A 22417-nucleotide genomic window follows, 5' to 3' on the forward strand; every position below is an offset into this window, starting at 1 on the left:
ACTCGTGTGCTTGTCTGTGCTTGCATGAGTGATTTCACACATTGTTCTCTAAAAAAAAAAAAAAAAAAAGTGTACCCTTTGCGTGAGACAGGAAGTTTGACAGTTTCAAGGCAGACTGTCGGGGTATTTAGTAAAGCGGAGATACTTGGTAAGTTTTATAAGCTTGTTTGATTTTTTTTTTTTGGATTTTTATCAAATGTTGATTTATTTGATTTGATTTTAATGTTTATACACTATTCCATACAATAAAAAAAAAACTGCAGAGGATAATATAAAAGCAAGGCTTGTTTCTGTTGTGTTCCTCGTGTATATGTGCTCAGTACAGGTAGCCTATGTTACATTGTATTAACATGTTATTACATGTCTCAGTTGAGTAAAGGGTAATTGATATATAACTGTACTTGATGTGGATTTATTGGTTTGAATACATTAAGGTATTTGTGCTTGAATCGTATTTGGTGAAATTGTTGTAGCCATTTAAACCCATTAAGAGTTCTTAGCCCTATGTTTCCAAATTTGGTGAAATATTGTTTAAATTCGCTGCAAATTATTAAATTCATTAACTTCTATTTTAAAACAAAAAACATTAGAAACAAAGCAATGCAGATACATTCTCCATCTCATCATAAACCGCCTTTGGGTGTGAATTTTTGCAAGAGTTTTGCAATGCATGGGTCGAGCTGTTTTTAGTTAAAACAACTTTGCTAACTGCAGTGCAGATGTGATGTATCTCTCTGAATTACAAGACTAGGTAGTCATGTCTTTTTTTAATCATTACATCTTTTATAAACTAAGTTAAGTTTCTAATTGTAAAATGTTATGTAAAAGTATTTTGTTGGCTTTAACAAACTTTTTTTTAATTTTTAAAAATGCATGGTACAAAAAAACTAGAATCAGAGTAAAGAGTTGAATCATAAACAAGAAGGTAGCGATTAATTAACGAACAGTAGTTAATGCATTAGGTGTTAACTAACAATGCAAAACAATTCATGTTCATTTATACAACTTGAAATCTTAAAAAGTGTATATGTAGAAATAAACGAACCAAGTTAAATAGGCCTATACTGTAAAAGTATTATTGTAAGTTTATTTTAGAACCTCATAGTTCAATTTTGTATAACTTAAAGTTTTAAATTTCTTGACATTTTAATTGAGTAAAAGCAATGTAAAAATGTGTTAACTTTCTGATCATATAATTGTTTACAGTGTAGACATACAGCTCGGATTCACAAGTTTGTGTCAAACAACCAAATAACTGGTCAAGTCACCTTTATTTATAGGCCTATAGCTCTTTTTACAATATAGATTGTTTCAGAGCGGCTTTACAAATGAACACTTTCTGCGACCTTATGGACATTTTTGTCTTTTTCAGTTTTTGTTTGTGGATCATTTAGTCTGTGTTTTGGCACAGGTGTGTATTTTTTTTGGAATTTTACTATTTCCTGTAATACATTTATTTTCCACTAAAATAGTTCCAGTCAGTATCTTAAGGATGCCCTTACTGAAACCCATTAAAACTGCAATTTTTTTATCCTAGGGCCATTTAACTATAAAATGATGCAATCTTTGTTAATAGGCTTTCATTCTGTTGGGAGATTAGACTAGTTTAAAATAGTAAAAAAAAAATGTTACCAGATTGTGCCATTTTTTGAGGTTTGGCCTTTAATTTGTAACGTTTTTTATTGAGCATATATATATATATATATATATATATATATATATATATATATATATATATATATATATAAGGTTTGGCCTTTAAAGCAAATACTCGCTTTATTCCTGTTTTTTGCTTCTGCATATTATATGGATAAATTTATATTGGATAAATTATGCAGCTATAATTGGGTGTGTTGGTAAATCATTTTTATAAACTTAAACCTCTATAACTTTTTTTGGGTTAACTTTTTTGTTTCTCAGGGGTCTTCTTTAAAATGAGACCAAACTTAAGTCTGTACTCACAAGCTTCACATTTTTATGACAGTTTTTGACACGGACATTTTTGTCCTCTATGGACCTATGTGTAACCTTTTTTAATTGACGCACAAGGTTTAATGCAACAAAGATTGTTTTGGCTGTAAAGCAACTCTAGAAGAAAGTCATTGTCTGGCTTAAGAGCACTATGTGAGATTTTTGGATCAAAATATCGAAAAACCACTAGAACAATGTTATATATTTTGTTGATTTGTGTACTTAAATTATCCCAAATGTTTCTAAGGATGTTTAAATCCAGAGAAATACGCAGTTTTAACCAGGACACAGACCGTGTCCGTGCATCGCCTATATGACATCATAACCGTGTTACCCTCGATTTCTGTTTATTTTGTAGAAACACCAAAAGCGCTTTAAAATATTATGTGTTTTATTAGACAGGTAAGCAACTGTTTGGATACATTCATTGACAGAAAACGAATCATTGTTATACAGCTCAACACAGTATTTTTGTTTAAATCTCGTTTTTGTGTGTTATGCTTGTCTCTCATTAGCAATCGCTCCAGCGGCCTCGTTTTGCTCCAACGGCTTTCGTAACGTTAATAAATCTTTATTACATTACAGGTGTAGCGACAATGACCTTCTTGTCCCTTAGAGGTGTTGTAGGATTATTTCTGATGCGTGAGATCCAAACAAGATGCTTCCAGTCCAGTACTGCATTTATCCCTTTATTTGTCAGTTCCGATGCCAAAACACATTATAATCCACAAGTTAGCATTTCCACATACGACCCTGACACGGTCCAAAATGGTTTGCCTCCCTCATTAGTTACACCTGACTTTACTTGCTTTCTGTCTACCTATATACCTATTAAACCCACACTCCACCCAGTGTCCAACAGTGGAACTACAACTAATTATAAATAGAGCATAATGGCTTTACTACGCCTTTGTTTTTGAATAAACCACCTCTAGTGGTGAAAAATTACATAGTGTGCCTTTAAAGGAACACGCCTACTTTTTGGGACTTTAGCTTTTTCACCGTATCCCCCAGAGTTAGATAAGTCCATTATACCCTTCTCATCTCCGTGCGTGCTGTAACTCTGTCTGAAGCACACACCGCTAGCCTAGCTTAGCACAAAGACTGGAGGTAAACGGCTCCAGCTAGCATACTGCTCCCAATAAGTGACAAAATAACGCCAACATTTTCCTATTTACGTGTTGTGATTTGTATAGTCACAGCGTGTACAAATAACAAGGTCACATGAGACACAGCCGCCATCTAACCGTAAAAATACTGGGAACTATATTCTCAGAAGGCGAAGCACTGCTACTTCTGCGGAGTGATTTGCTCGCAGCACCTGAGAAGCCACGTGGGGAGGAGCAGAGAGTTCACTCAGAGTTGGAGTAAATCACTCTGCCCAAGTAGCAGTGCCTTCTGAGAATATAGTTCCCAGTATGTATATGGTTAGATGGCGGCTGTGTCTCATGTGACCTTGTTATTTGTCCACGCTGTGACTATACAAATCACAACATATAAATAGGAAAATGTTGGCGTTATTTTGTCACTTATTGGGAGCAGTATGCTAGCTGGAGCCGTTTACCTCCAGTCTTTGTGCTAAGCTAGGCTAGCGGTGGATGCGTCAGACAGAGTTACGGCACGCACGGAGATGAAAAGGGTATAATGGACTTATCTAACTCTGGGGGATACGGTGAATAAGCTAAAGTCCCAAAAAGTCAGCGTGTTCGTTTTAGTAAGTTTTTGATTTATTCATTTCCGATGTAAAAAATAATGAGTTATTAAGTGACATTACCAACTCTGTTTGTATTTTTTAGGGGTCAGAGAACACCAGAGACAATGAGCAACAGTTCAGACATAGCAGGCCTATATAAGTTTCAAATCCTCCTCCTCCCCCCCATGTATGGCATTGAGATGTGTGTGGCTCTGGTGGGGAATGTTTTTGCCCTGTGGCTCCTGGTGACCAAAGAAAGGCAGAACTGGCACACTGGAGTAGTGTTCTCCTGTAACCTGGTCATCTGTGACATTATTTACGTCCTGACCTTGCCTTTGCTCATCATTTACTATGCCAAAAATAAGAACTGGACCTTTGGAGATGCTGCATGCAAAATTGAACGCTTCCTCTTCAACTGCAACCTCTACGTCAGCATATTCTTCATCATGTGCATCAGCGTCAACAGATATGTCGCCATAGTTTACCCATTCTTCACCCGGAGCTACGTGAGCTCTAAACATGCAAAGATAGCAAGCGTGCTTACGTGGGCCATCGTGATCATCGCTTCATCGCCAGTCTTAAAATTTGCTGGAATCGAACCGATAAAAAACTACACTCTTTGTGTCTCATGCCATGATGAAAGCATGCGCGGTTCCCACTTTAAGTACAAGGTATTTCTTATGGTTGTAGGCTGCATGATTCCTATGGTAGTTACTTTTGGGTCTTATTTAGGTGTGATTTGGACCATTCTGAAAAATAAAAACATAACCACTCTTGAGAAGAGGAAAGTAGCTCTGTTGGTCGCTCTGGTCTGCATCCTTTACGCCACGTCATTTGTGCCCTATCACGTTCTGCAGACGTACCACGAGCATTTGAAGTCGATGAAAGATTACAACAACCTCTGGGTGTATAATTCATATCAAGTGTCAAAAGGCCTGACCACCCTGAACATGTGCTTACATCCGCTTTTGTACATGGCTGTGTTTGACAGCATACGAACAGCTTGCTGTGGAAGGAGCTCGGATGACTAACCTTCATACATTCAGTATATCTTTTGCCAAAACCTCACGCAGTGACATCCTGAATGACGATTTTCTGCTAAAGCTTGTACTCTGTTCTTGTACGTCTGAAAACCACAAACCACATAGACAAATGAGAAACATTTTCCTTGTGTTATTTTTGTATTCAGAAATTTGTATTTGTGTATGCAAATAAGAACATTTATGACTGTAACTGACAATTAAAATGCTTGATATGTGTTTGAAGCTGCAAAAAAATACCAATTAAAGATATTTAAGAGGAGACGCAATTGAAGAATTTGAGTGCATAACAGATGGGGATCAGATGAAGCAAAAATTGTGCTAAAGCAAATGTATTTAGATCCAAAATGTTGGTGATTTGTCTATATACATATAAACTATAATGTAGGGCTAATATTTATTTATGATACTAAAATTAATAATATGTATATATATATATATATATATATATATATATATATATATACACTGCTCAAAAAAATAAAGGGAACACTTTTTAATCAGAGAATATCATCAAGTCAGTTAAACTCCTGGGATATTGATCTGGTCAGTTAAGTAACAGAGGGGGTTGGTAATCAGTTTCAGCTGCTTTAGTGTTAATGACATTAACAGCAGGTCCACTAGATGGGCAACAGTGAGACAACCCCCAAAACAGGAATGGTTTTACAGGTGGAGGCCACTGACATTTTTTTCCCTACTCATCTTTTCGGACTGTTTTTCACCAGTTTTGCATTTGGCTAGGGTCAGTGTCACTACTGGTAGCATGAGGCGATACCTGGACCCTACAGAGGTTGCGCAGGCAGTCCAGCTCCTTCAGGATGGCTCATCAACGTGCCATTGCCAGAAGGTTTGCTGTGTCTCCCAGCACAGTCTCAAGAGCATGGAGGAGATTCCAGGAAGACAGACAGCTACTCTAGGAGAGCTGGACAGGGCCGTAGAAGGTCCTTAACCCATCAGCAGGACCGGTATCTGCTCCTTTGTGCGAGGAGGAACATGATGAGCACTGCCAGAGCCCTACAAAATGACCTCCAGCAGGCCACTGGTGTGAATGTCTCTGACCAAACAATCAGAAACAGACTTCATGAGGGTGGCCTGAGGGCCCGACGTCCTCTAGTGGGCCCCGTGCTCACTGCCCAGCACCAGGGAGCTCGATTGGCATTTCCCATTGAACACCAGAATTGGCAGGTCCGCCACTGGTGCCCTGTGGTTTTCACAAATGAGAGCAGGTTCACCCTGAGCACGTGACAGACAGGAAAGGGTCTGGAGAAGCCGTGGAGAATGTTATGCTGCCTGTAACATCGTTCAGCATGACCGGTTTGGTGGTGGGTCAGTGATGGTCTGGGGAGGCATATCCATGGAGGGATGCACAGACCTCTGCAGGCTAGACAATGGCACCCTGACTGCCATTAGGTATCGGGATGAAATCCTTGGATCCATTGTCAGACCCTATGCTGGTGCAGTGGGTCCTGGGTTCCTCCTGTTGCACAACAATGCCCGGCCTCATGTGGCGAGATCATGCAGGCAGTTCCTGGAGGATGAAGGAATGATACCATTGAAGGGCCACCACGCTCACCTGACCTACATCCAATAGAACACCTCTGGGACATTGTGTTTTGGTCCATCTGACATCACCTGGTTGCACCTCAGACTGTCCAGGAGCTCAGTGATGCGCTGGTCCAGATCTGGGAGGAAATACCCCAGGACACCATCCGTCGTCTCATTAGGAGTATGCCCCGACGTTGTCAGGCATGCATACAAGCACGTGGGGGCCATACAGACTACTGAGTACCATTTTGAGTTGCTGCAATGAAATTTCAGCAAAATTGACAAGCCTGCTACATCATTTTTTCACTTAGATTTCCGGGGTGTCTTTGAATTCAATCCTCTGTAGGTTGATCATTTTCATTTCCATCAAACGATGTGGCATCCTTTCGTTCATAACACATTACCCAGTCCATATTAGTATAGATATCCAGCATGACATTTTTCCCCATTGAGATCTGATGTGTTTTCAAAGTGTTCCTTTAATTTTTTTGAGCAGTGTATATATATATATATATATATATAGGCTATATATGTATATACATTTTTTATTTTTTATTTTTTTAAGTATCATAAATAAATATTAGCCCTACATTACCCAGAAAAGCACTTCTTTTTAAAAATTGTAGATTTGGGGTATATTGAGCTCCAATAATATTCCAGTACATTGCCATTTACAATATTACTTTCATTGGACTTCAAAGCTAATATTGTTTAATGTATAACTCAAGTGAACCTTAAAAGCCTGCTGTATCATATTTAATATGCAAATTTACTTTGCTGAAAAACCTGTTGCACATAATCTACTGCATGACTTCTGTCGTCTAATAGTTTTAGTATAAATCTAAAAACGTCCCCCTTCAGATTGTGATACAAATATACAATGATTTTAATGATTTTTATAATGTAAACATAATAACTTTTATATTGTCAGTAATATTTCAAGATGAACACTTACTGGAATGAAGCAAATTAGATTTACTTGATTATCCATTTAAAAAATAAATAAAACGTTAAAATGAGGGTATCAAAGATGACATATCAGGCTTTTGAGGAACAAGTATTTGTTTATCGCTCAACCATATTGTATTGCATTATATGTTTGTCAAAGCTACAGCGCTTTGATCATAAAAATAGGCATTTAAATATCATCTAAGATTAGTATTTGTATGCTAATGGATGAAATATGATGCGCAACAAAATAACATACGCAAACCCTTTTTTTATTTTATAGTTTGTCTATAGGATCAATAAACTGTTTAATTTCAAATAATTATATATTTCTGACTATTATTTCATATTGTCAGGCTTTTGCAGGGTTAAGTAAAGTTTGTTATATAGCCAATTTCCCAATACATATTGATTTAAAGCAGCTTTAGAGAAAATATTCCCTGACCTTAAAATAATGTTTTGCATTTCATAGGAAAAGTTGGTAACACTTTAACAATAAGGTTCATTATAACATTAGTTAATGTATTAACTAACATGAACTAACCATGAGGAATACATTTGTTACTGTAATCTTTGTTAATCTTTGTTAATGTTAGTTAATACAAAGCTGTTCAGTGTTTGTTAATGTTAGTTCACGGTGCATTAACTAATGTTAACAAGATTTTATGTTGAAATTAACATTAACAAAGATTAATAAATGCACAAGTGCAGTTCATTTTTAGTTCATGCTAACTAATAATTAATTTTAACTAACGAACCTGTAAAGTGTTGCCGAAAAGTTGTGGTTGCTATTACATTTTTGAGGTTAGTTAACATTTTTGTAATGGCATTTCCGTATGTCCCTACGTAGATAGATTTAATTTTAGCACACTTTCTCTTCACTCCTATATGGGGAGGCTGCAGACCTGGAGCCGGTAGATCTACGCCCCTAGCAGTTTTACGCCCCTGGCAGTTTTACGCCCCTGCTGTTCCTGATGCGTCCAGTAGGGGGATATGCTGCGAAATAACACCATTAAATCGATGCTCAAAACTTACACAATAATAACCGTCCAGTTCATATATTTTGCCCGAATTTGTGGTTTTTGTTAATTTAAATATTAAACGTTTTAGTATAAATCTGCACTGCACTATGGATTAAAAAATCTCTAGATATTAGGTTGGGCTTCACTCAGCCTATACAGAAGACTATTTGTTTTCATGAATTAAAAAATAACACACATAGTTGGATCAGATGACAAGTAATGATATATGACCTACTATAGAATAGTTAATTGAATATTGAATACATTGATATTGAATAAATAGTAATAATAATAATACTAATTAATAATAATAGAATATTCACTGTATGTTTTTATACAGGAGACTGAGTGAAATATGTTGTTGTGAATTTATATAAAGTTACAATTAGATATTAAACATATTTAGCCCATTAGACATACAGCACCGTGTAATCATGTGGATTCTCGATTAAATATCTGCTGTACTATTCACTTAGTCATCATACAGCTACAAAACAGTGTCCTAGCATTTTATGAAGACAAACACAATTTATCCCTTTTCTAAAATTCCAAGGGCCATTTATAAGAAAGAGACAATATTTTTGTTCACAAAAACATTATTTATCAACACCATTTATGAATTATGATGACTCCCCTATGGCTTGCCACTCTGCTTTAACTGTTTTTCTATCCTCCTGTCAAAGTGCTTCTGCTCACTGATAAAAAAATAAAATTTAATTAAACAAACAAATGTAAAAAGGACCTCCATGGTGAATTTGATTTTGTCAAATTCAAAAGCAGCAGGACTCACTGTTAAATTTTGTATAAAATTCCTGAATCCTTAATTTTTTATCACAGTTGCTTTTGTACATTTCATCATTATTCATTATATCAATTCATTTTTTCCTTCATTAGTGAAATTCTAAATACACCTCCGCAATTCATCAGTTCAGGACACATTTACAAAATAAAGTGTAATAGAAATGTATTGAAAACATGATTAACAGTTTATGACAACTAGTCAGCCATTTTGCATTTAATGACTTATGCAAGGAACTAATGCCTAGATGTTTTGAGTATGACAATTCAACAGAGAAATAGCATAATAGGCCTATATTTTGATCAACATGACATAAAGAGTTGATAATGTAGGAAACAGCAGACAGTTGTACATTATGAATTGCATGAATGTATACCAAAGCATTTGCAATTTGTATAAAATGAGAAATTGCTTTTATGATGTGCACAAGTGAAAGATGATGTGATTTCAGGTGTGATCTGAGAAATGCACCAAAGCAACTGAGATAAACTATAATACTTATTGGAGACCCAGCAGAATCACTGACCCCATGAGTCACAGACCACATAAAAGAAAGTGTTACGAGAACACAAACTGCCTTTTTAATTTGCATTTCATGTGTGTATTTCATTAAAAAAAAGCTAAACTTAAAAAAAATATAAAAAGGACATCCATGGTGAATTTGATCTAGTCACTGTGTGTGTGTGTGTGTGTGTGTGTGTGTGTGTGTGTGTGTGTGTGTGTGTGTGTGTGTGTGTGTGTGTGTGTGTGTGTGTGTGTGTGTGTGTGTGTGTGTGTGTGTGTGTGTGTGTGTGTGTGTGTGTGTGTGTGTGTGTGTGTGTGTGTTGGCCAGAATTTATGTCAGATGAGTGTGGATTGCATCAATTTGCTCCTGATCTTCAAAGTACAACGGCACAGGTACTTATTGGTGGAACACTTTTGGAAAAAGTGTCAAGACACTTTGATTTCTTTTGGCCACTGATGATGGACTGTGCAGAGAAAATGTAAAAAATGACATTAAAAACATGTCCTTGTATGTCTCTGTAAGTCATTTATTTACTAGAGAAGCTATTGGTTTGGAATGCAGTTAAAAAAGAGATGGGTGTTTATAGTTTATAAAAGTTTCGAGAGAGAGAGAGAGAGAGAGAGAGAGAGAGAGAGAGAGAGAGAGAGAGAGAGAGAGAGAGAGAGAGAGATTTCCATAGCTAAAGCAAACACACACCTTTATGGGATGCATCATGCAAGTTACTTGGCAAAGACAGAGTGTGATAAATCCCACTTTAAGTGCACACAGCCTACATTTTAATCCAGATCAGTACGCTATTTTAAGAAAAATTTATATTTAGATATAAATGAGATAGTTAGATCATCTCATTTTATAAGAAACAACTCAAACCAGAAAGTAAAGGAGTCTTACCAGAAGAGGCAAGATAAAGACGGGCAACAAAAGAAAATTAATTTTGAAAATGAGTAGAGAAGACTAGGGGCAGCTAAACTTACACGTGGTCAGCTATAACTTATACATTTAAGCCAGACAGAACATCAACCTGACCGTCCAGAACTTTTTGTCTCTCGAAATAAATGATAGACCTATCCATTGATATAAAGAAATGAATTGATAACTACCTAGCTCTATCAAGCTATTCGTTTATAAATAATAAATGTTGCATCATTGCTAAACAACAATAACTTTAGCGGATTATTTATTATACCTCAATCAATTCGTGTCAATGTACAGCCTCCCCCTACTGGACGCATCAGGAACAGCAGGGGCGTAAAACTGCCAGGGGCGTAAAACTGCTAGGGGCGTAGATCTACCGGCTCCAGGTCTGCAGCCTCCCCTTACTCCTTCTCTTCAATCGCTCTTCTTCACCTCCCCCTCCCCCCCCCCCCCCCCCTCACGCCTGCAGTCGTCCTCCGCGCGCACAGGGGTCGCTGTAGCGCAGCGCGTGCTCTCGACCACCGCTGACTGTCCCGGGAAACGCTTCCTCTCGAGGCTCAACGCTACCCGTAAAGATGCCGTCGATCGAATTCGACGAGTAAGTTTTTCATATCGTTTTTACTGACTCTTACTGCTGTTTAATAGGCATATAATGACTTGTGTTTTTCGACAGCTCAAAGCCGAGCTGGGCTGATCAGGTAGAGGAGGAGGGAGATGAAGGTACGAGGCCGCAGCGCAGCCTGCGCTTAAATATCATCACACACACGTGTTTAACACACACTCTTTCATTAAAATACACTCATTACATGAAGCCATATGAGAACATGCTTTACAGATATATAAACACTCTGATTATTGTGAAAAGTACAGGAAGTGAGCAGGATGCCTGACTGAAGAAGTCAGCTGGTGCTTTATACTGTGGCTACTATACTATATATATATATATATATATATGAAGAGTTCAGATGCAAAAGCCTCTAAGTGCCATCTGAAATTTTCTTCTAGAATGATAATTTTTATCAAGCTCGTATATTTAAGTTCAGTAATTTCACTTAAATGGCAATGAAAATGACCTATTAGTTGTCATTTAAGTGAAATTACTGAACTTAAATATACGAGCTTGATAAAAATTATCATTCTAGAAGAAAATTTCAGATGGCACTTAGAGGCTTTTGCATCTGAACTCTTCATATATATATATATATATGCATATGTAGCTATACTACACCCAGCTATAATATATATTGTACTGTACTTCTTTGCCATATTAAACGGTACTGTTCAATGTACTATAATATACTATTTACTTGTCAGTAGTGACAATTAGGCAAATTGAGTAAAAAAATAAAAAATAGATGTGGAAAGAAGGTTAAAATTTTTTCCCACTATTTAAATAATCTGTAAGTTTTTTTTACAGTTCACTTGGATATATGACAACACAAAACATACTAATATTCCATGCAGTCAATTAATTTAATGTTCTGCTTGACCTGCCATGTGAACTAACCATAGTAACGCATCTATAAGGGATCAGTTTACATAGAATATTTCTCAACAGGTTCACTTCCTTCGCCAAAAGAGACCGTCAAAGGTAACATCAAGACTGCCACAGAATACAAGATAGATGAAGATGGCCAGAAGGTTAAGGTCAGTAGAGTTTTATATTCTTTATAGTATAATTATAGTACTTGTGAAAAGGTTTCAGAAAAATTTCATAAAGGTTTCATATTTATTCGTTGCTCGTCTGGTCAGATTATCAGGACGTTTAAAATTGAGACACGGAAGGCCTCCAAAGCAGTTGCCAGGAGGAAGGTATGTCTTCATTTGTCTTTAATATATTCATATCTAGGCCTGTCACGATCATGAATTTTGTGCTGATGATTAATTGTCGTATATTTTATATTTTTACCTTTTAAAATGATAAACTGGGTTCACATGTTCTACTTAAATGCTATGAAATTAATATTTATATAAGACTTAGAGGTTGTTTTGTGTACTTTACAACAGTTAATTTTATATTAGAGATGTTCCGATACCCTTTTTCCCTTCCCGGTACCGATTCCGATACCTGGACTCAGGGTATCGGCCGATACCGAGTACTAATCCGATACCTGGGTGTGTATCTATACAGCTGCAATTCATACTAGCCCTGTATGAATTGATAGAATTATTTTATAAAAGGTATTTTAGTTCTCTTACGAGAGGTCTCTCGTACTGCGTAAGATATCTTACGCTCGGGGAAAATCCTTTTTCCGCGAGATATTGAAGCCAAAAATTATCCTTAATTTTGTTATAATGCAAAACGCGTTGCAGCAGCAATGCAGACATAGGCGAGACAGCTCGCGCGCCTATTGGCTGCTCTGCGGCAACTGCAGCAGCCTATCGAGCGAGGCCTGGCGTGACGTCAGACCCAATCAGGGCACTTCGCGCCCGCTACGTCACGTCCCGCCGAAATGGGCGTGGTCTAGGCCTATAAATATCGCTCGCAGGCAGCTATTATCTGATTTTTCATCCTTCAAGCGAAGCACACGCATCGCTGGAGCTGGATTAGGAGCCGCGCCGTCGAGAGAGAGCACCTTCAGCGGGACGAGTCACTGAAGTCGCTGGCCGCGCCGCCTTCCTGCCTTCCTGCTGCGCTTCCGGCGCTTATATCCTTCTCTTTTATTACACTGTATTTCTGTGTGTGTGTGTCGCCGCTGCGACACACATTTCTAAAAGAGCTAGCGTCTTTTTAAAGATGCCTTCCTGCGGCTCGTGCAGAGCCACACTCAGCGACGGGGACCGCCACGTGATCTGCGTTTCCTGCCTGGGTGAGGAACATGCAGCTCTCGCGCTCGCTGACGGCGGATGCCCTCACTGCGAGCTGATGGCAATGGCGACTCTGAGGACTCGCCTAGCCGTCTTCACCGAGACTGCTCCCCCGCCCGCCGCGGCGTCGCGCCGTAAAAAGCGCCGTGCCCAGCGGGCCCCGGAACCCTCCCTCAGCCGCCAAAGCTCGCCGGTTCGCCCGCTTGCTTCCCCGGCTTCTTCTATTTCGCTTCCTGACGGACAGCGGCCGCCGTCTGCCGCCGCTTCCGTTGATATCGCGGATGAGGAAGCCCTGCTGGGAGAGGATGATTCCTGCTCTATCCTGGCGTCAGGCAGTGAGGATTGGGCGGGCTCTGAGGACCCCGCGCCCCCTGCCCGCACTTCGTCAGGCAAGAGAGCTTCCATAGAGACGGAACTCATGCGAGTACTCGCACAGGCCGCGGCGAGCCTCGGCCTCGAGTGGTCTTCGCCTGAGCAGCCCGCTCACAACCGGCTGGATGGATTTTTCCTGCCTGGGGAGCGCGCTTCACCTGTGTCCAGGCCGGCGCCCTTTTCTTCCTGAGTTACACGAAGAAGTCGCCAAGTCCTGGAGCGCCCCCTATTCTGCTAGAGTGCGTCCTGCTGTTTCTTTGGCATTCTCCGCCGTTGACGATGCCAAGAACAAAGGATACCTCTCGCTGCCGCCGGTTGAAGAGGCGATAGCGGCCCATTTATGCCCGCCCTCCGCTGGACGGCGCGCTAAGCCGGCCCTACCCTCTAAAGCTTGCCGCACGACGTCGAGCTTGCTCCACCGCGCTTTCTCCGCCGCCGGGCAAGCTGCGTCAGCGTTGCATACCATGGCAACGCTCCAGATCTTCCAGGCCGATCTCCTCCGTAAGCTGGATGAGGAAGGACCTGACGCGATCTGCGTGCCGGACTTAAGGAGTGCCACGGACCTCGCCCTTCGTGCTACTAAGTCCGCAGCGCAAGCCATTGGACGGACTATGGCTTCTCTCACCGTGTCTGAGAGACATCTATGGCTGACGCTCTCGGAAATGGCCGAGTCTGAGCGCACCGCGTTCCTCGACGCCCCGCTTTCCGCCGCAGGCCTCTTCGGATCCTCCGTCAAAGATTTCGCGGAGAGATTCGCAGAGGTACAGAAAGCGTCTCAGGCTATGAAGCACTTCCTCCCGAAGCGCTCCAGCTCTGCAGCAGGCCGTGCGAAACCGTCTGCTCAGAGCTCACAGCCACAGCCACCGTCCACTGCCTCCACTTCACAGCGCCGCCAGGCCAGAAGCGCGAGACCGCGCTCCCGCTCATCCGGTCGCCGCCCCGCAGGACGCGGCCCGCGACCTAAGGTTACGGTGAAGCCCGAGGCCCCGAAGTCGTCCTAGCACAGCTAGGAAAACGACGGTGTTCCAGTCCCGCTGCGGCCGGACTCACACCAAAGCTATTCGCTCGTCCAGTTCCAGAAAATGTGACTGTTCCAGTGTTTTCTGCAGCCAACAAGTCGGTTCTGTCACCCGCTTGCCTGCACACAAATGCCGTTTTCACGGCTACCCAGATAAATCCCCAAAAGAGCGTATTTTCTGGTGTCCCGGCCACGGCCGATGGTGTTTCGTGTGTAGTAAGAATGCCCACTGCCCAGTGCCCATCCCTACACATAAGCACAGCCTGTCACACAGGGCCCGCGCACATAAAACCGACTCAGGTCGGTTGCGCTTCAAACATGGTGAATGTGCCCACTACCCAGTGCCCACTAACACCACGTTACGCATGTCTCACGGTTTCTGTAAAAACGAAACCAACGTGCACTCGCTTCACGCAAGCGAACGATGTTTTCGGTGTGATAAATGTGCCCGCTGTCCCGCGCCCACATCCACACATAGACATGACAGTTCCCACGGGAACCGCCCAGCCCTCCCCCTCGCGGTTAACCACCGTAGAGGAGTCGAGCGCGGGCAATCTGCCCGCTGTCATCAGCGCGCCCCATGCCTCAAATGTCACGAGCGACACGCTTGTGTTACAGCACACAGAAGCTTCTCCATCGCTGAGCGAGCGGAGCGCGCTTCGTATTCGACCCCTAGCTATCCATGCAGACGCATGGGCAAAGCTGCCCGGGGTTTCGAAGTGGGTGCTGAACATTATAAAAAGAGGCTATTCGCTGCAGTTTCGCCGACGCCCTCGCCGCTATGTGGCGCGCGTCGAGACCACGGTAAAAACAGAAGTAGCACATCTACTTCGAGCCGAAGTGACGAAACTATTGAGAAAAGGGGCCATAGAACCCCTCTCTCAAGATCAGAGCGAAGGAGGGCTATACAGCAGATACTTCCTGGTACCGAAAAAAGACGGGGGTCTCAGACCCATACTAGATCTAAGGCAACTGAACAAAGTGCTTGTGAAGCGACAGTTCAGGATGCTCACGACCAGGCAAATCCTTGTGCAGATTCGCCAAGGAGATTGGTTTGTGTCAATAGATCTGAAAGACGCGTATTTTCAAATACAGATAGCGTCACGTCACAGGCGATTTTTGAGATTCGCCTTCGAGGGCCAGGCATATCAGTACACAGTCCTGCCGTTCGGCTTGTCCCTAGCACCCCGTACATTTACGAAGTGCATGGACGCGGCGCTCGCACCCCTCAGAATGAGAGGCATGCGAGTGCTGAATTATTTGGACGATTGGCTGATTCTAGCGCAATCTCGCGCAGTGCTCATAGAACACACGACCATTTTACTCGATCACCTCGAGGATTTGGGTCTGAGTGTCAATTGGGCGAAGAGCTCCCTGTCACCCAGTCAGAAAATATCTTTCCTGGGCACAGAACTGGACTCACTATCCATGATAGCGCGACTATCACAACGGCGCGCGGTAGACATTCGACGCACAGCGAACTCTTTTCGCTGCGGCGCGTCTGTCCCGCTCAAAAGATTTCAGAAGATGCTAGGTCTCATGGCCTCAGCATCGTCAGTACTCCAGCTGGGTCTGCTCCGCATGCGCCCGCTGCAGTTTTGGCTGAAAGCGCGAGTCCCACGCAAAGCGTGGGCACCCGGTTTGCTTCGCCTCAGGGTCAATCAGAAATGCGTTGCAGCGCTGAAACCCTGGAAAGCGAACGACTGGTACCAATCAGGTGTAAGCCTGGGGACTTCCTCGAGGGTGAAAGTGGTGTCCACGGACGCGTCCACCTCGGGATGGGGAGCGCTGCTCGAGGGCAGACCGTTCTTCGGCCAGTGGTCAGAACGGGAGAAGCTCCTGCACATAAACTGCCTCGAAATGCTGGAAGTAGACAACGCGCTGACGCGTTTTTGTCCCCAAATAAAAGGTCACCACGTCTTGGTCCGCTCGGACAACATGTCTGTGGTATCCTACATAAATCGCCAGGGCGGCATCAGATCCGAGAAACTGTACAGGCTGGCAGAACGCCTCCTGGTATGGGCTCAGTGCAACCTGCGCTCGCTCAGAGCAGCGCACGTGCCAGGGATCATGAATATAGGACCAGACAGACTGTCCAGGAACAACGTTCCGGCAGGCGAATGGTCCCTACACCCACAGACAGTCCAACTGCTGTGGAAGAAATTCGGCAGAGCGGAAGTGGACCTGTTTGCGTCTCAAGAAAACGCTCACTGTCAAGAATTTTTCTCCAAGAGCAGGAGCGCGCTGGCCCATGTGTGGCCCCGCCGCCCGCTCTATGCTTTTCCCCCCGTCTCTCTCCTGCCTCAGGTGATAGAACGGATCAGGGAAGAAGGATGCTCAGTACTGCTGGTAGCACCGCTCTGGAAAAACCAACCTTGGTTCCCAGCCGTGATGCAGTTAGCAAGTACTGCCCCGTGGCCAGTACCAGTGAGGAGAGATCTCCTCTCACAGGCCCGCGGCTCGATCTGGCATCCTCACCCGGATCTATGGTCCCTTCATGTCTGGGCCATCAACGGGTACATGTTGGACTCCCTAAAGGAGTATTAAACACGATCACGCAGGCTAGAGCTCCGTCTACAAGACGACTCTATTCTTCGAAATGGTCAGTGTTTTCGGGCTGGTGCACAGCCCGTGGTGTGTCACCCACAAATTGTGATGTGACGGAGGTGCTTTCCTTCCTACAAGAGCTGTTGGATGGGGGCAGGGCCCCCTCCACGCTCAAAGTTTATGTGGCGGCTATAGCAGCGTTCTCAGAAACAACGCTTGGTCAGTCAATAGGAAGGAACGATTTAGTCATCCGCTTCCTTAAAGGAGCTAGGAGACTGAATCCTCCCAGACCTCCCTCAGTCCCCGTATGGGACCTTTCTACGGTTCTGGAAGCCATGAAAGGTGCGCCATTTGAGCCTTTACAGTCAATCGATTTGAAACACCTGTCTTTCAAAACGGTGTTTTTGCTGGCTCTCGCTTCGGTGAAGCGCATAGGGGATCTGCACGCGCTCTCTGTGAGCGCGGCGTGCATGGAGTTTGGGCCCAATGACTCAAAAGTTATACTCAAACCTAAGCACGGTTATGTTCCAAAATCCCTCAACACACCGTTTAGGGCGCAGATTATCTCTCTGTCAGCCCTACCGGTCCCTGATGAGGAAAGAGACGCGAGCCTCCTTTGCCCAGTCAGGGCATTACGAGCTTATGTGTCTCGCTCGTCTGTTTTCAGACAGACGGAACAGCTCTTTGTTTCGTTTAGCGGACGTTCTAAGGGACTAGCCGCGTCGAAACAGAGCCTATCCAGATGGATAGTTGATGCTATAGCGCTGGCATACGCCTCCAAGGGCATGCAGTGCCCTTTGGGTGTCAGAGCGCATTCCACAAGAGGCATGGCCTCTTCGTGGGCTTGGTCGAGTGGGATTGCCTTGCAAGATATTTGTATGGCGGCAGGCTGGGCCTCCCCGTCTACATTTATAAGGTTCTATAACCTAGAGGTTCCCGCCCTGCAGGCCAGGCTGCTGTCGGTCTAGACTACCAGTATTATCTGACCTGATGCGTTCAGCTCAGAATGCTGCGTTTACTGAGCACAGCTCAATTTTTCGACAGTTTAAAGTTGGGCAAACTGTGTAAGACCCACATTTTTTCCATCAGTTCAGGCCGTACCCCGCCCTGTCTGTATGATGAAATTTGCGTCCCTTCGACGCTACTTTATGTGGAAAGTGAGGCTGCACCCCTCCTTCTCCCGGACTCTCTGTGAGTTCACTGAGTGATTGTGCACTATATGTACCCCGGGCTTTCGCCCTTGGGTCTTTGGTGTCAGATCTCAGCACGCACGGCGTTTTACACTGGGTCCCCTAGCGTAAGATATCTTACGCAGTACGAGAGACCTCTCGTAAGAGAACGTACTCGGTTACTAACGTAACCTCGGTTCTCTCTAGAAGAGGGACCGAGTACTGCGTATCTTGCCGTGCATGCACACGCTCTGGTTGCTTCGATGATGAAAAACCAGATAATAGCTGCCTGCGAGCGATATTTATAGGCCTAGACCACGCCCATTTCGGCGGGACGTGACGTAGCGGGCGCGAAGTGCCCTGATTGGGTCTGACGTCACGCCAGGCCTCGCTCGATAGGCTGCTGCAGTTGCCGCAGAGCAGCCAATAGGCGCGCGAGCTGTCTCGCCTATGTCTGCATTGCTGCTGCAACGCGTTTTGCATTATAACAAAATTAAGGATAATTTTTGGCTTCAATATCTCGCGGAAAAAGGATTTTCCCCGAGCGTAAGATATCTTACGCAGTACTCGGTCCCTCTTCTAGAGAGAACCGAGGTTACGTTAGTAACCGAGTACGTTTTACAATATAACTGTATAAAATAAATCTAGGAATCTAAAAAGTTATATAATAGGGGTGTAACGGTCTACAAAATTCACGGTTCGATAAGATACACTGGTGTCACGGTTCGGTACGTTTTCAATACAGCAAAAAGAAAGAAATGGCAGATAAATTTCCTTGATTTACCTTGATTAAACTAACATCATAAAGTATGATCATTTTTTACTTTGACCAATGATGGAGCTATACTTGACATATAAAACAAAAACAGCTCTTTATAAAAAAATTAAATGTAATATTGTAGTAGTTATAAACAAAGGTTTATTTTATTTCAGATTAATATTTGAGGGCAGCAATTTTAAAATAAAACCGACGTAACGTTACTTGAAAGCACAATGTTTCTGGTTTTCGCGTCAGCGCTGTTTGATCCGTTAATAATGGAGAAATGTGAATGCTTCTCACTAGATTTCGCAGCGATGTTACTAACTTACTTCAGTGGCGAATTCAAATGCTTTCTCTACTGGATCTCTTAGCGCTGTGTAGTAACAGTGTAGCTTGATCAAGATCGGCTCGCGCTGCATTGTTCCAAACTGTTTAATGGTCCGTGAAGCACAAAATAACGAGTAGCGCAGTTTTGTTCCGTTTTCATTACGTTTGCCATTTGATGTTGGGCGCCAGCGTCTCTTACAATATGCGCTTGCCGCGCGCCTACTTATGAAATAACGAAATTTTGGTCGGTAGGAAAAATGGACCAACGAACCGTGTTGCTAATACTTGTGCCTCGAACATGCAGTATGGCATATGAGACATGTCACCGTTTTACTGGCTGGTTGGTCCATTCTGAAATACTCACACTGCGTGCGTTTTCATTTCTTCTTGTGCTGTTGCCACAAGCAACCACTGTTTAGAGCAGCGAAGAAGAATTTGCAGCGTTAAGCAAAGCTAGCGTGCATAACTAGGTATTGTTTAATAAAATGTTATCGGATCGGTAAATGGGTAGATGTACTCGCGAATACCGATGCCAGAATTTTTATTGGTATCGACGGCATTTCCGATACTAGTATCGGAATCGGAACAAACCTATTTTATATATTCTTTGGCAAAATGTAATTGAAATTTAAACTGCACAATTAGACAATTAATCAATAATCGTGACAGGCCTATTTATATCTCCATTAAACATTTTTTGAGAGATTGATTGTCTTTTCCCAACAGAACTGGAAGAAATTTGGCAACTCTGAATTTGACCAACCAGGTCCGAATGTTGCCACCACTACAGTGAGTGATGACGTCTTCATGACCTTCATCTCCAGTAAAGAGGTAGGATGGTGATGAACTCCCAGTTTTTGCACTGATCCATACTTAGAAACTTAAGTGTTTTGTGAGTCAGTTCTGATCTGATGCAAGCTGATATATTTCAGTCCTTTGACGCGTTTCACTTCTCTGTTGTACCGATGGCAACTTGAAATTATTCTCCCTGCTGTTTTACAGGACTTGAACGCTCAAGACCAAGACGAGGACCCAATGAACAAGCTGAAAGGTCAGAAGATCGTGTCTTGCCGTATCTGTAAGGGGGATCACTGGACCACTCGCTGTCCGTACAAGGACACACTCGGTCCAATGCAGAAGGAACTGGCCGAGCAGTTGGGCCTGTCCACGGGAGAAAAGGAGAAGGCAGCGGGTACAGGTATGTTAAGCATATTTTTGGTGTCAATTATTCTTTAAAAAAAAAAATTTGTGTATATATATATAACAGTAATTTTGTTTTGATATCTAGAGCCTGAGCCTGCCCAACCAGTCCAAAGCAAGACTGGGAAGTATGTTCCCCCCAGCCTGCGGGACGGTGGTACTCGCAGAGGGGAGTCCATGCAGCCTAACCGCAGAGGTGCGTGTTTGAGATTCATCTCCAACACTGATGTTCTCAGTCATGAAGGCTAATGCTAATGTGTTCGTATTTTCTCTGCAGCGGATGATAATGCTACAATCCGCGTGACCAACCTTTCCGAGGACACCAGGGAGACGGATCTGCAGGAGCTTTTCAGGCCTTTCGGCTCCATCTCTAGGATCTATCTGGCCAAGGACAAGAACACAGGCCAGTCTAAGGTGAGAGATGTGAAACACGACGAGGAGTAAAAGATCCAAGTTGATTCATTTACTCATGAACAAAAACAGGAACATGAGCTTAATGGTTCACCTAAAAATAAACATTTGCTCATACTTGTTTTTCTAAAATTACTGTTTCACTGTAAGAAACACATGAAGCACCATGTGAGTTGTTCTTCTGGAGAAATTCATATGACTTCTTTCCCCATCACTCCAGGGCTTTGCCTTCATCAGCTTCCACCGCCGTGAGGACGCAGCCAGAGCCATCGCTGGGGTGTCGGGCTTTGGATACGATCATCTCATTCTCAATGTGGAATGGGCCAAGTGAGTCCTTTAGAAACTCTTCATTTAAAGGGATAGGGATTAATTGTCATCATTTTCTCACCCTCATGTTGTTCCAAACCTGTATGAGTTTCTTTCTCCTGTTGAACACAAAAGTATAATTTTGAAGAATGTTGGTAACCAGTTTTCGTCCATAGTATTGAAGTCAGTGGCTACTGTCAATTGTCTGGTTACTGACATTCTTCAAAATATCTTCTTTTGAAGAGATTTCCATGTCAAAGAAGTCAGAGATTCAGAGAAAAACCTACCTAGTATGTAATCGCCATTGACCAATGGTAGTTTGAAGGGGTTTACCAGTCGGAGCAAAGTTTGCTTTGGCAAGCTGTTTCAAACTCTCCCAACAAACTTTTTTTTCTTCGATTTCACTTGAAGTATATCAGGGCCTTTAGAGTCTAAATCGAGCAGCAGGTGTGTTTTCTCTGATCTGATCATGTTTTACTTTGTCTTTCCAGACCCTCCAACAACTGAGGGAGTTCCATAAATATTCCAGGAGGTCTAGAGCTGTTCTCCCAATTGTATAAGGCAGTGATTCAAATAAATGCAAATTATAAAACATCCAGTTGTCTGATGTGTTGTGGCTATGTTCCTTAATTTGTCTTTGATCAGCTTGTTTCCGGAGTACTTGCAAGGATTCTCTTACAAATAATAGGGAACTAATGAAGAAATCTGAGGGAAATGCAGATCTGCCTTTGTTAAATGTTCTTAATGTTCAGTCCTATAGAGGCAGTCTGAAGGTGGACATCACTAAAGACAGGGCTGAAACCACCATAGACATATTATCATACATTTGATATTTTTGATGCTGCACTTAACGTGCTGCTCTCGTTAGGATGACAAAGTTTTAAGTGATGTTTGAGGTGGTCCTAAGGAGTCCATAATTACCAATCAAATAAAAGAAGGTAGGTTTCCATTCACAGATCCAGAACATTCCAGCGCAACGTGTCAGTTTTAATGGTAAAGGAGTGAGGTAAGATGGAAGTAGTTTAACATTTTAAAATTTGTGTGTTTTCAGCATTTAATAC

The 22417-nt window shown here is 42.6% G+C and overlaps 2 protein-coding genes and 1 long non-coding RNA gene across 3 annotated transcripts; 2 read left to right on the top strand and 1 right to left on the bottom strand.

The window, feature by feature from the left end:
* The first annotated feature begins 5 nt into the window (after positions 1-5).
* p2ry11 (purinergic receptor P2Y11) lies at positions 6-4966 on the top strand. Its single transcript, XM_082178483.1, has 2 exons — positions 6-148; positions 3768-4966. The coding sequence occupies exon 2, from the start codon at positions 3790-3792 to the stop codon at positions 4693-4695; it is 906 nt and encodes a 301-aa protein (XP_082034609.1). The 5' UTR covers positions 6-148; positions 3768-3789; the 3' UTR covers positions 4696-4966.
* Positions 60-21381, top strand: eif3g (eukaryotic translation initiation factor 3, subunit G; the record flags this gene model as incomplete). Its single annotated transcript, XM_082178492.1, has 10 exons — positions 60-148; positions 10908-11036; positions 11112-11158; positions 11997-12085; positions 12191-12250; positions 20166-20270; positions 20442-20637; positions 20728-20835; positions 20917-21053; positions 21271-21381. Exons 2-10 carry the CDS (start codon positions 11014-11016, stop codon positions 21379-21381), a joined length of 876 nt encoding a protein of 291 aa, XP_082034618.1. The 5' UTR covers positions 60-148; positions 10908-11013.
* LOC309505104 lies at positions 6817-10983 on the bottom strand. The gene is made up of 2 exons (XR_014208273.1): positions 10844-10983; positions 6817-8071 (listed from the first exon to the last, which is right to left on the bottom strand). It is a non-coding gene; the product is annotated as an uncharacterized lncRNA (long non-coding RNA).
* Positions 21382-22417: the final 1036 nt, after the last annotated feature.

The sequence above is a fragment of the Leuciscus leuciscus genome (assembly GCF_965113295.1).
Source record: "Leuciscus leuciscus genome assembly, chromosome: 1".
NCBI lineage: Eukaryota > Metazoa > Chordata > Actinopteri > Cypriniformes > Leuciscidae > Leuciscus > Leuciscus leuciscus.

Coding starts and splice junctions, on each gene's coding strand:
- p2ry11 (XM_082178483.1), top strand. CDS start 3,790: ATGAGCAACAGTTCAGACATAGCAGGCCTATATAAGTTTCAAATCCTC.